Raw genomic sequence first — 14610 nt, forward strand, 5'->3', positions numbered from 1 at the left:
TTTCAGACATGTAATTTATATGCATCTATCTCTCAGTGAATAAAAAGCCATTTAAAAATAAATGAGTAATTATAATTTGACCCCAAATTGAGCCATTTACAAGTAGTTTAAGATGATATGAAATATTAAAATTCTTAAAGAAAAGTAAAGCTATGCTTCTTGGAAGAGTACAGTTGGCTGCATTGAGCTTGTCATTAGAACCACATGCCTGTGATCATCTGATTAAATAAACTAGTGGCCCAGATGTCTGCAGTCTGTCAGACACTCCACTGAGGGCTGTGCACTCACTGTACAGGCCAACAACTGCATAGCAGTTTTCATATTTTAAATAAAATCATTTTCCCATGTACAAATTGCCCACTATACACTTCAGGGTTTAATTGGGAAGTTGGTCCGAAAAATAATCTCCTTTGGAAAACCAGCATGGAATAAGTTTTAATCACTTTACTAAATATGAACTACTTTAGTCTCACTTCAAAAGATGTGTTTCAAAGGGGAATCATTTCCATTAATTAAGCTCTTTAAATAATATCTTAAGAGCCTATTTAAGTGTGAAAAAGATTATGAAATTTTAAGCTTTTTGTTTTCCTTAATAGTCAACTCAAGTCAAAGTGTTTCACCACAACATCATTTTTATATATCTGTAGTATATAAATAATAATATAAATATAGAATGCACAGTTTTATCAAACATCTTATGTATTTATTTTCTTTAGTTTAGAATGAAAGACCACATGATGCAGAAAGTTGTATTTTGAGAGAATTCTCCTTATTCATCACTAACATTGTATTTTGTAGTGATCAGAGGTAGTACTTACTGCTAACACCCTATGTTAGTACTAAGATATGGCATTTTTCATGTATTTGAAACCACTTTGAAAGAGAACCAGGGTAGGGTGGCACAGTCATTAAGTATTCCTGTTTATTTCTGAGACACTATCTACCATCTTTTATCTGCCTGTCTAATAGCAATTCATTGGTTCTCAGAGAACATTTTATAACCCTACTTCTCATTTGGAACACCACGCACTTTTATGAGACTCTATGGCCCTTCCATTATTTTGTGAGACTGATTCAGACCTTTCCTAGAGCAATTCAATGGTGTCCATCCAAAGAGCCTACAATCTTTGCTACATAGATTCCTAACCATAGTTCTTCTCTTTTATCCACTGTCTTCTGTTTCTGGAAAAAAATAAAGCAACACAAGTAAATGATGACTTTAAATAATGAATAAAACATTAATAAGAAACAATTATTGGTTAATTGTGCTGCACATTCTTGGAATGTTACCTCTCATCTCTGGTTGATTTTATCAGATGCCTCCATAACATCAGTTCCCATAATTCAATACCGTTTAAGCCCCGGATGCTGCCACTCATCAAGCAGATAACCTTGCCTTTGATTGACCAAGAATATCACAGGCGTTCAAATTATTCCATGTGCTTTTTGAACAAAATTAATCACCAAACTTTTCTGTTTATGACTCTTTTTGTAGCTTTTCTCTTGTTAGAAGAATAGCTGTGCATTTTCCTTATCAAGAAATTTCTCTGATCTTTAGCCTTCACTGTTTTACGTCTTCATTCCCTTTCCCTTGTATTTACTCTTTTTTTCTTGTTTAACAATAAGTTATCTTTCCTGTGACAGTTTTTCAACTCTTCTCCTTTCTCTCTCTTTTACTTTATCACAAAACTTCTCGGATTAGTAGGCTATATTTTCAGCTTTTGTAATCCTATTTTCCATGTCTTTCATTAAACCTTTCTAATCTAAATTTCATTTTCACACATTAACTGAAACTCTTCCCTAATGACCAATATTCTCAGTGATCAAATGGACTCCCCTAATCAGCATCCTTTTTTCCTAGACCAATTTATGACATGTTGGTCATGCCCTCTATTTTTCAGTGCCGTTATTGACATCTATAACCATGGGACATTTTGCCATGCCTTCTTTCCTGATTTTTCACCACGTACTCTCTTTCTGGTCCTATTTTTTCTCTTATTGATTCAATCTACAAATATGTATTTATTTAATAAGAGTAATGGCAGAAACAAAATCATTTCAGAACTTGTAAGCTACCTTTAAGATACTGGTCTTTGTCCTGTGTCCAAGAAGAAGCAACTGAAACAACCTTAAGCAGAAAGTGCCTTGAACAGAATTGTGTTGTCACTTGTATTTTACATTACATTGATATTTTTGTTGTTCGTTTTTTGTTTGTTTGTTTGTTAGCTTCTTTAATTATAAAGTTGCCATGAACTGAGATGAGAAACAATGAAGAGAACCATGTCTGACGTTAAAATTATGAGCCTGGGCTTGATTCTGTTGAGTCTGAGATGCTGCTGAAAGATACAAGTAGAAATATCAAGTAGGCAGCTGAATATAAATTTGGCTATATAAATGTTTGAGTAATTGTTTCATAAGAGTAACTGAAGCCCAAACAAAGTGTAGGTTTAATCATGCAGAAAGAGTATAGTATGAAAAGAGTGATTATGACTGAGACTTGAGGATCTCCTAACTTTAAATGGCCAGATAGAGGAAAAGGGATCTCCAAAAAAGACTAAAAAGAAACAACAAGAGGAGAGGAAAAAAAAAAAAAAAAAAGAGTGTGTTGGTTCTGGGAATAAAAACAAGTCATTTAAAAGTGAAGTGGACAACAATCTCAAATACCATTGAGAATACAAGAAAGAAGAGGTCTAAAAAAATAAGCGCTGAATTGTGTACATGATAGTCATTAGGGGTCTTGCCAAAAAAGGGTTTCAATAGAGCAGTTGAGGTTGGATGCCCAACTGAAGTGGATTGAGAAGAAAGTGAGAACTCAGGAAATGGTGATGAGTATATGTAATTCTTTAAGAAATGTGATTCTCAAGGAGAGTAATGTATAAGAGCTGAAGGGGTTGTTGAAATAATGTTGTAAAGGATCCAGTTAATGAGATTAAAGAACAAGTAGGGGACTTCCCTGTTGGCACAGTGGTTAAGAATCCACCTGGCAATGCAGGGGATATAAGTTTGAGCCCTGGTCCAGGAAAATCCCACATGCAGAGGAACAGCTAAGCCCATGTGCCACAACTACTGAGCCCATGTGCCACAACTACTGAGCCCATGCGCCACAACTGCTGAAGCCTGTGTGCCTAGAGCTCGTGCTCTGCAACAAGAGAAGGCACCGCAATGAGAAACCCACGCACCACAATGAGAAACCCGTGCACCGCAGTGAGGAGTAGCCCCCGCTCGCCGCAACTAGAGAAAGACCGTGCGCAGCAATGAAGACCCAACGCAGGCAAAAATAAATAAATAAAATAATTAATTTTTTTTTAAAAAAAGAACAAGTAGGGATAATGGGAAGTATAAGTTGCCTAAGAAGACTGGATAAGATAGGATCTGAAACACTGGTGGAAGGATTGGCCTCAGAGTAAGAGAAATATTTCCTCTTGTGTATTAGTGGATGTATTAGCATATAGTTATATATTTGGTAGTGAAAAACTGTTGCCTCATTTAAGGGCTTCACTTTCTAAGCAACATGGTTGTCAATCATATGAGCTGAGAATAAATTGGGAGATTTGACAATAGTGGCAATTGTTTGAAGTTATCAATGGAAGAACCAGTTGACAGAGTGTCTTTGAAAGGTTGCTGAGCAGTGTAGAGGGTTCATTTTAAGTTGGTGATCACAAATCTATACTATGTTGAATACACCTTGTTGGATAACTGTTGGCAAAATGCTTAGAAGTTTGGAGGCAGGTATGGAGAATGTAGATAGATGTGTCTTTACAGACTATGGGTGCAATGAAAAAAATCACAGATTCAAGGAAATTAATTTTGATATTTTTGCAAAAAAGCTTAAAATTAAAAAGCATGGAATCTAAACTGGTTAATAAAGAAAGTCAAGAAGATAGGATGACAAATTGTAAAAAATAGAAAGGGTTCTTAGGCGATGAGTTTGAAGAATTGTTGCAGGGTGCTTGAATTAGTCATTATTCAGGTGGATCACATCCCTTCCTGGGGATGACAAGATCTAGACTATCACTGTGTGAGTACAAGGAGGCTATGCAATGGAGAAGGAAGTCAGTGGCGAGCAAGTGGTGCCTAAGCAACCTCCTCAATTCCTGCAGTGCCAGCTGTTACTTTTTTAGTCAAATCTGTGTATGACTCTGGCTACACAACCAAGTTTACTAAATTGTATTGTTTTCCTACAAGTTTATCATTGTTTAGTTATTATATAAATGATGACCTCTTAGAAAGCAGACAGAGTTAGGAGTAGGAGACTGAATTTTAATTTTGCTTTTGTCACTATTTAGCTATGGGTGATCTTGGACAAGTCATATTTTCCTCATCTTTAGAATTAATTCATGAAGAGCGTTGTGTTATAGGACATTTCTAGGCTAGAGCACTGTGATTCTTTTTAAGCTCTCTAATTTCCCATTACCTCAGGGATTTCCCGCCAATACATCAAACTCAGTATAATAAAAATGAACTAGTTTTATTTTCTTTAAAGAGTCAAAACTTCAGAATCAACTTTGTCTTCTTCATTTTCTTGAGCTACCTCCAATTTGTTATTGATTGCCAAGCTCTGTCGATTTTCACTTTACAAATCCTCTTACATCTTTACCACTCTTACCCTGACCACTGAGATCCTGGCATGTCAGATTATTATTACCTAATTCCTGGACTACTGCAGTTCAATCAGGTTTGTTTTCTTGAACCCAGTGTCTGTCTTTACAACCACCATTCTCAATCTTCTTAAAGCACAAGTAAGGCCCAGTCTTCTTAAAGCAATGTTTTGATCCTTTTATTCCATGCTCAAAAATGTTGAGCCCACATTTCATTCAGGATAATTTTGAAAAGCAGCTTGATAATTAAGGTCCTCCATCATTTTATGCAATCTACAAATGTGATCATTTTTCTTTGAATTTTAGTAGTAGCTTTTACTAACTTTATATAAGAAAAAAGATAAATATACCAACAAAATGCTCCCTCTCAGTGAAGCTACACTGACCATTATATTTCAAATTGAGCCCACTGCCCCCCATCCGTGGATTTGCCTAGTCCCATTCCCTGCTTAATTTTTTTCCTAAGCACTGAGTACCATCTAACATACTTTATATTTTACGTATTTATTCTCTTTATAGTCTTTATTTATATTATCTGTCATTAGATTATAAATTACCTACAGGTAAGGATTTTTGTCTATTTTGTTTACTCTACTCCCAATGTTTTGTCAGTGTCTGGCAAGTAGTAGGTGCTCAATAAATTTTTGTTAAATAAATAAATGAATGAGTAAAAGAAACGTTTTTATCTAAATTATGAATTATTTTGTTGAATCTAGTATAATGCTTTATATAACAAAATAAGTGGTAACATAAAATTTTATGTTTAAAAAAATCTTGATTATTTTGAAAGTATCATAATCCTCATACACATTGTTTCTCTGTAATCAGTTTTCTTGTTTTGGCCAATGTTCAACATACCTAGTTCAAGTTTACAATGATCCTTGATTTCCAAGTGTTTTTTATTGACGTTGATTTGAGAACTTGTTGGATCAGCTTTATGGGGAGTGTAGTAGGATGTGAACTTGACCTGCTGAGGTTAGCTTTATAACTTACAAATGGATTCTTCATGTAGGCCAAGAAAGTCTTAATATAGTAAAATTGGGAAGGCATAAGCAACCAAGTAGAAAGCATATTATTTATGAGGATGCTTTGTTTTACTGAAGAAAAATTGGTTAACTAAGATAAAGGAATTTATTGTTACTACATTTCCAATTTTATCTGTATTAAAGGACCAAGTTTTCATGATTGACTCCAAGTGTGAATCCGGAAAAGGACGCTGCTCTTTCAACCCCAGTGTGAACACAGTGTCTGTTATGATCAGTAAGTGGAAAATAAAAGAGGGAGGGGAAAATATTTTTTTAAAAAGGAAATTGAAGAAAATAAATTCATGATACCATATGCCCATTTTGGATAGCTGCATGGATGATAGCACCTGAGTAAAATAATAGAAAGAAAGTTGTGAGAAATTTTAATTTCTCGTTTCCAAGAATATTCATGATTAAATGATAACCATGTAGTTTTTCATCTAATATGACTGCTGTCATTTGTAAAGCAAGTCAACCATTTAAAAAGCGTATGTGGGGCTTCCCTGGTGGCACAGTGGTTGAGAGTCCGCCTGCCGATGCAGAGGACACGGGTTCGTGCCCCAGTCCGGGACAATCCCACATGCCGCGGAGCAGCTGGGCCCGTGAGCCATGGCCGCTGAGCCTGCGCGTCCGGAGCCTGTGCTCCGCAACGGGAGAGGCCGCAGCAGCGAGAGGCCCGCGTACCGCAAAAAAAAAAAAAAAAAAAAAAAAGCGTATGTATGTATATACATATATTGACAGAGTTAGGAGTAGGAGACTGAATTTTAATTTTGCTTTTGTCACTATTTAGCTATGGGTGATCTTGGACAAGTCATATTTTCCTCATCTTTAGAATTAATTCATGAAGAGCGTTGTGTTATAGGACATTTCTAGGCTAGAGCACTGTGATTCTTTTTAAGCTCTCTAATTTCCCATTACCTCAGGGATTTCCCGCCAATACATCAAACTCAGTATAATAAAAATGAACTAGTTTTATTTTCTTTAAAGAGTCAAAACTTCAGAATCAACTTTGTCTTCTTCATTTTCTTGAGCTACCTCCAATTTGTTATTGATTGCCAAGCTCTGTCGATTTTCACTTTACAAATCCTCTTACATCTTTACCACTCTTACCCTGACCACTGAGATCCTGGCATGTCAGATTATTATTACCTAATTCCTGGACTACTGCAGTTCAATCAGGTTTGTTTTCTTGAACCCAGTGTCTGTCTTTACAACCACCATTCTCAATCTTCTTAAAGCACAAGTAAGGCCCAGTCTTCTTAAAGCAATGTTTTGATCCTTTTATTCCATGCTCAAAAATGTTGAGCCCACATTTCATTCAGGATAATTTTGAAAAGCAGCTTGATAATTAAGGTCCTCCATCATTTTATGCAATCTACAAATGTGATCATTTTTCTTTGAATTTTAGTAGTAGCTTTTACTAACTTTATATAAGAAAAAAGATAAATATACCAACAAAATGCTCCCTCTCAGTGAAGCTACACTGACCATTATATTTCAAATTGAGCCCACTGCCCCCCATCCGTGGATTTGCCTAGTCCCATTCCCTGCTTAATTTTTTTCCTAAGCACTGAGTACCATCTAACATACTTTATATTTTACGTATTTATTCTCTTTATAGTCTTTATTTATATTATCTGTCATTAGATTATAAATTACCTACAGGTAAGGATTTTTGTCTATTTTGTTTACTCTACTCCCAATGTTTTGTCAGTGTCTGGCAAGTAGTAGGTGCTCAATAAATTTTTGTTAAATAAATAAATGAATGAGTAAAAGAAACGTTTTTATCTAAATTATGAATTATTTTGTTGAATCTAGTATAATGCTTTATATAACAAAATAAGTGGTAACATAAAATTTTATGTTTAAAAAAATCTTGATTATTTTGAAAGTATCATAATCCTCATACACATTGTTTCTCTGTAATCAGTTTTCTTGTTTTGGCCAATGTTCAACATACCTAGTTCAAGTTTACAATGATCCTTGATTTCCAAGTGTTTTTTATTGACGTTGATTTGAGAACTTGTTGGATCAGCTTTATGGGGAGTGTAGTAGGATGTGAACTTGACCTGCTGAGGTTAGCTTTATAACTTACAAATGGATTCTTCATGTAGGCCAAGAAAGTCTTAATATAGTAAAATTGGGAAGGCATAAGCAACCAAGTAGAAAGCATATTATTTATGAGGATGCTTTGTTTTACTGAAGAAAAATTGGTTAACTAAGATAAAGGAATTTATTGTTACTACATTTCCAATTTTATCTGTATTAAAGGACCAAGTTTTCATGATTGACTCCAAGTGTGAATCCGGAAAAGGACGCTGCTCTTTCAACCCCAGTGTGAACACAGTGTCTGTTATGATCAGTAAGTGGAAAATAAAAGAGGGAGGGGAAAATATTTTTTTAAAAAGGAAATTGAAGAAAATAAATTCATGATACCATATGCCCATTTTGGATAGCTGCATGGATGATAGCACCTGAGTAAAATAATAGAAAGAAAGTTGTGAGAAATTTTAATTTCTCGTTTCCAAGAATATTCATGATTAAATGATAACCATGTAGTTTTTCATCTAATATGACTGCTGTCATTTGTAAAGCAAGTCAACCATTTAAAAAGCGTATGTGGGGCTTCCCTGGTGGCACAGTGGTTGAGAGTCCGCCTGCCGATGCAGAGGACACGGGTTCGTGCCCCAGTCCGGGACAATCCCACATGCCGCGGAGCAGCTGGGCCCGTGAGCCATGGCCGCTGAGCCTGCGCGTCCGGAGCCTGTGCTCCGCAACGGGAGAGGCCGCAGCAGCGAGAGGCCCGCGTACCGCAAAAAAAAAAAAAAAAAAAAAAAAAAGCGTATGTATGTATATACATATATTAATAAGTATTGTGTATATGCATACATATATTAATATATATTATAAAGTAAATTTCAGTGTTTTCTGTAGTTTTTCTAGTATTAATTATATTCACTTTAAAAAAAAAAAAAAAAAAAAAAGCGTATGTATGTATATACATATATTAATAAGTATTGTGTATATGCATACATATATTAATATATATTATAAAGTAAATTTCAGTGTTTTCTGTAGTTTTTCTAGTATTAATTATATTCACTTTTCCTCATGTTTTAGTAATCTTTTACAAATGATTAAAACTGGTATTGCTTTCATGCGAAAGAATAACAAAGTGCATGTGTTAGCCAAGTACATTCTCTGTGGATTGTCTAGAAGTTGCTGTACAAAAAAATATGTGCTCGTAAAATCACTTTTTTATTTTCTCATTTTTTATAAAATATATCAGTTAAGAAGCAGGCCCAGTTGATTACTGCTACACACATTAATAAATCAATGTCCCTGAGTCTCAATCATCCAGTGCTTGTCTATACCTCACTTAAAAGACATTCTTTTCTGGCTAATTAAGACACTTCTAGAATATGTCTGACTTAACATTAGTTGACTGTGGGACAAATCTTGGATTTCAGTATGCCGATTATATAGTAAATGATTTTCCCTTTTTGTTTCTCTATGTATTGCCAGTGGTAAAATTGCATCATTTGACAGTAGAACAGGTGGAAAAAGAATTAATTTGTTCAAAACCCTTTGCTTTGATTCATTTAAAAAGGCAACTCATCTTTCTTTCTCAGATCTGGAAACTAAGACAAATACATCCAGCACTGACTGAAATGTGAGCTTGGAAATTATCCAGTAAATTATTTCCGTATAGTCATTCAAATTGGGCAGGGAGGAAATGAAAGTGTATCATTAGGACAGAAAAATTAGAAAGCTTTGAAACTTCAACATATCCAATTAAGTCTGATGCAGAGTATTTTCAAATAAGTTTCTAAATATTATTTAATAGAAGCAGTGTCTCAGAAAGTATTTTCTTCATGAGGAAGAAAATTGTATTCACCTTTAGAAACTGTAGATTTGTATCGTACTAGATAAATATATAAAGTTTTCACTTATTTCAAGTTAAATGCTATGAAAATAAACTTCAAAATTCTAAATTATTGTTAACACATACTGGAGTTTTATCTCATCAAATATTATTTAGAACAAAAAAGGGTTAAAACAAGGCAGTATAACTTTTCCTGTTAAACTGTAGTAAGTCATGTAATCGTTTTGAGCTTTAGAGAATTGGATTCATTTATGAAATTAAAGTTGTTATTGCTCTTCATTTTTCAAGGACCTGAGACTTCAATTCCTAGGCTTATATTCCTATGCTACTTTTTAATATTTTGATTAACATTGTAATTTTTACTCTCAAAGAAAATCATTAAACAGTTTGCTTAACTTGAAACCTGAAACTAAAAAAGAGCAGGAAGCTTTATAACCTTATATTTATCATCTTATTTATTCTACTGATTATCCCTGTAATATTATCTCTAATATTGTGCATTTCATTTGTGTAGTCATCTAACTTTGCCATTTGATGTTTTATCATTTCTGTTCAATTGCAGTGCACTAAATAACACAAATTGGTTAAAATATTTCTATCTATTAAAGTGCCAAGAAACGTTGAGCATTAGAAGAATTTCAAATTACATAATATAGCATGGCATCTGGCCCAACGTGCTAGTGTTCTTTTTCTATTTTTAGTAATTATTGTAGCACAACAAAGTCAGATGACATCTCTTAAAGAACCTCTTCAAAACCTCATGAGATATTTTTTAGTCAGTGGAAGTACAACTGGAAAGCAAAATATTTTTGGATTCAAGTTTAAATTGAGCAAGTTTATCTTTGCATAAACCCTACAATGGAATTCTGAAAAAAAAGAATTTCTACTCTCAAATAAAATTCTTTCCAAAGTGACATTAATGAAATATTTCTTACACAAAATAAAGCAGAAACTTTATTATCCTTAACTTGCTATTAAAATTGCTGAGAATTTAAGACAGGAAATGAAGCCAATTAGCCATCTAACTCTTTTGTAATGTTTAAGACATAACTAATAAGGTGGTATACAGTAGGGTTAGAATCAGTCCTGTCTACCATAAACAATCCTCAGAGTGTCCTTTTATTTTCCTTCCTGTAAACAGATATGATAATACAGAGCTGTGCTAATAAATCTATCGAATATCAGGAATTTATAACCTCCTCTTTTGGGCATAATTGGGTATAACAAAGCTGTGAAATAATTAATTACAAAGTTATCTCAATTTAACAATCATTGCATCTACAGAATACTTGTGTAGATGCTTCACAAATGTTCACAAAATTGTAAAGAAGCTAAATAGCTCAAAATTCTTTCAGGCACTTTTTGTTATCTCCCAATAATCTGTTCCCATGGACTTCAGATCTCTACCAGGAAGCAGAACTTGGCGACACAATGCCTGACATACCCACTTGCTAACTGGTAGGGGTCCAGTTTGTGACCTGGTGAGCACATATTAAAAACATTCCATTCTCCATTCTATCCTAGGCCAACTGGTATTGCTTATTACTAAACAGTGAGCTTAGAGTGCTTTAAAATGTTTCAGTCCTGCCAAAATGACCACAATCTGAAGGTAGCCAAGGGAGTAATTCTAGAACATTCGTCAAAGAACACAGCTGCATGGTAGTTCAGTGGGCCAAACCTGATCAATTTTATTATTTTTTAATAGATACTTAACTTTGTACTTAAAGGTCATACATACCAATTTACTGCTTACTCTCCTTACTAGAATAAAAATTATTGTGGATCTTAACAAATAAGCAAAATGTCCAGTGTTGTGCAGATACAGATTAACATATCTTATTTTGTCATTAATAATGATAATTTAATTTAATTTTAAAATATCTTTTTTCTTATCTTTAAATTTTATTTTATATGTGCTAATATGTTAAGCCATATATGGCTTATTAACATCATATTATATTGTTAACATAATGTTAACATGTTATGTGTTGCAATTGAAAAAGTAGCAGTTTGTTTACCTTAGAGAAACCTTCTAGCATAAAGATCAAAACATATACATTTAATGATGAAATTGTTTTATCATTAATAGTACTTTGACAATTTGATATGGCTTCCATCTCATGAAATAATAATAATAAAAACTATTATTTTCAATCCATTTAGTAAAATCATAGAGTTTTTAATATGTAGTGCAAACTTTTGATCATGATCCAATTCCCATAGAAGTTTGAGATTCAGGGTACTAAATGACTTATCCCTAATTACCAGTTTAACTATGGCCAAAATGTGAAATCAAGTTTTCTGACTCTTACAGTATTTTTTATTTATTAAAGAAGTAATAATTAAGCTGTTTCTTTATATTTATACCTATATTATTTCTGCCATTTCGGACACACGCTACACTATATAATCAAGTTTAGTTAAGTATTTAGTATAATTAAGTACAGGCAGAGGAATTTTTATCTCTATATCAAAAAGATTGTTTTGGTCATTATACAGGCAATAATGAGACCAAATTAAACTTTATCCAATTTTTTAATTTGGTGGACAATGGAAACCAATTAACAACTATAAATATTCTGTATTATGTGTCATCTAATAAGCAAATTCTCCTTGATTTTAAAAATAGCCTTAAAAACAGTTAAGATTTGCTTTTAATTTTCTTCACATTTGCTTTTTCATAGATGAAGAGCTTTTCTCTGGAATGTATATAGATTTCATGGGGACAGATGCAGCTATTTTTCGAAGTTTAACCAAGAGGAATGCAGTCAGAACTGATCAACACAATTCCAAATGGCTAAGTGGTAAAATAACAGTTTATCCATTTTCTGAGAATCATACTTTAAACTAATTTGTTTAATTTCATAAAGAAAATTACATTAAAATGGTTAAAAAGTTAAAATATGAGTAACAACAATTCTGTACTCTGTGATTTTAAATACTTAGGCTAAATAAGTAAATGAAATGAGCCATATTTCATATTCTAACTCTTTATTAACAATCATAGAATTATCATAGGATATATGAATAAATAAAAGTGACAGTGATATTCATATGTACCTATAGACAAGAATCTTCTCCAGTTGTTTAATTGTTGCATATTACAATTAAATGTCATTTATTTATTTGGTCTACTTGTATATTTTAATAATGCCAAATCTAAACATTTTCCTAAATTTATGACAGATATAATGAATAGGGCATATTTAGGAGCTCCTATTTGTTTTATGCTTAGATTCTAAAATTATAAAGCTGGTATATATTATTTTTTCACAGTTTGACTAATACTTAATGGAAATCATAAGTATGATAATTTTATGATTATCAGTGTTCAAATGTTTTCAATTTTGGGGGTCACATGGAATTCACATCATGAAAAGTGCTCATTTGACTTTAATGTACAATTCCAATCAGTTGCTGTTGTTTAGAGGAAGAAGAAACCACTAAGATCTTTGTCATTTCACCCTGGGGAAAATTTAAGCTGACCTTAGATTTGGCAATTCACTTAACATTGCACAGTTAAGCATGAATCACTACAGTTAAGCATCTTATTTCACTGACAGACCAGCACAAGAAAGCAGTGATTGTCCTTTTACTTCTTCAAATTATTCCTCCAGTACATCTGGAAATAGAGTATTCTAAAAATTGTTTTGTTCTCGAAATAAGGAATCCCTCTATGTCTTCAAATGACTGCATTTTTTCCTTGAAAAGTTTCCCCTTCATTTCATATGCTGTATTTTAAGTACAATGTGTTTTTCAGATCATGGACTCCCAACTCCTCATTCTGCTTCAGTGAATTTGAGTTTATATGCACTAGATTGAAAACCACACCTTTAAAAACAAACCTTTTTTTCCTCTGAAACGACTATGAAATCCCATGGGAAATAACTGGTAGAAAAGTTTTTCAATATTTTAAAACTCATCAGGCACAAAGAAGTTTTGCAATTAGTGTACTTCCAGAATGTATTGCAGACAGAGAAAAATAGTTTAAGCTTTATATCATAGCTATACTTTGTGGCACTTGACATTCCAAATGCGGTATGTTCAGTGAATACAATTGCTTGCTTTTAGACTTTTTGGCTATGAATATTGAATTGTTCCTTTATACCAAAGATGGAGAAGGCATGTGCCTGTGGTCTACTTGGATGGAGAGTAGATGGATTTTCATCATGAGTACATATATCATCTTTGTATTTTTTTCTAGAACCTATGTTTGTGGATGCACATGTTATCCCAGATGGCACTGATCCAAATGATGCTAAGGTGTACTTCTTCTTCAAAGAGAAACTGACCGACAATAGCAGAAGCACAAAACAGATTCATTCCATGATTGCTAGAATATGTCCTGTAAGTATTAAAGTTGTTCTAATTTGAAGAAAGACTAGGAAATTCAAATTATGTAAACATGTCTTCTTTTTCCAATAGTTTATCTTCCTACTTTTTAAATCTATGGTTACAAATTAATAAAATATTAAAAGGAGACATTTAGATTTAATGTTTATTCACATCAGTCATACAAGATAAACACACTATTTTGGAAAATAATTTAATCCAAGGAATATTTTGGTTATGGTTTTACACAAACAGTTTTGATTAATTTTTGCTTTTTTCCATTTAATGCATTAATATTAAAAAGAAATTGCTGGGGCTTCCCTGGTGGCGCAGTGGTTGCGCGTCGGCCTGCCGATGCAGGGCAACCGGGTTCGCGTCCACCGGGTTCGCGTCCCGGTCTGGGAGGATCCCACGTGCCGCGGAGCGGTTGGGCCCGTGGCCCATGGCCGCTGAGCCTGCGCGTCCGGAGCCTGTGCTCCGCAACGGGAGAGGCCACAACAGGGGGAGGCCCGCATACCACAAAAAAAAAAAAAAAAAAAAGAAATTGCTGAATTGTATATTATAGAAAGAAATAGAACAATTTTTGTGAATAAAATACAGCAAAACATCAGTAAAAGACAATTATTGAGGAACTGTCTACAATAGTGAGAATTAAGAAATGCTTTAGTAGGGGCTTCCCTGGTGGCGCAGTGGTTGAGAGTCCGCCTGCCGATGCAGGGGACACGGGCTCATGCCCCAGTCCGCGCAGATCCCACAAGCCGCGGAGCAG

General features: G+C 33.8%; 1 protein-coding gene across 2 annotated transcripts in view; it reads left to right on the top strand.

The window, feature by feature from the left end:
- Window positions 1–14610, top strand: part of SEMA3C (semaphorin 3C) — a 202530-nt gene that overhangs the window by 107022 nt on the left and 80898 nt on the right. The window contains exons 6-8 of one of the 2 annotated variants that reach the window (XM_024115944.3): window positions 5768–5858; window positions 12194–12313; window positions 13714–13856. In XM_024115944.3, the coding sequence (XP_023971712.1) occupies window positions 5768–5858; window positions 12194–12313; window positions 13714–13856 (354 nt within the window). Of the gene's footprint in view, window positions 1–5767; window positions 5859–7697; window positions 7986–12193; window positions 12314–13713; window positions 13857–14610 lie in introns of those variants that run through there. The other variant, XM_024115945.3, reaches the window with a different exon arrangement.

The sequence above is a fragment of the Physeter macrocephalus genome, chromosome 5 (assembly GCF_002837175.3).
Source record: "Physeter macrocephalus isolate SW-GA chromosome 5, ASM283717v5, whole genome shotgun sequence".
NCBI classification, from domain to species: domain Eukaryota; kingdom Metazoa; phylum Chordata; class Mammalia; order Artiodactyla; family Physeteridae; genus Physeter; species Physeter macrocephalus.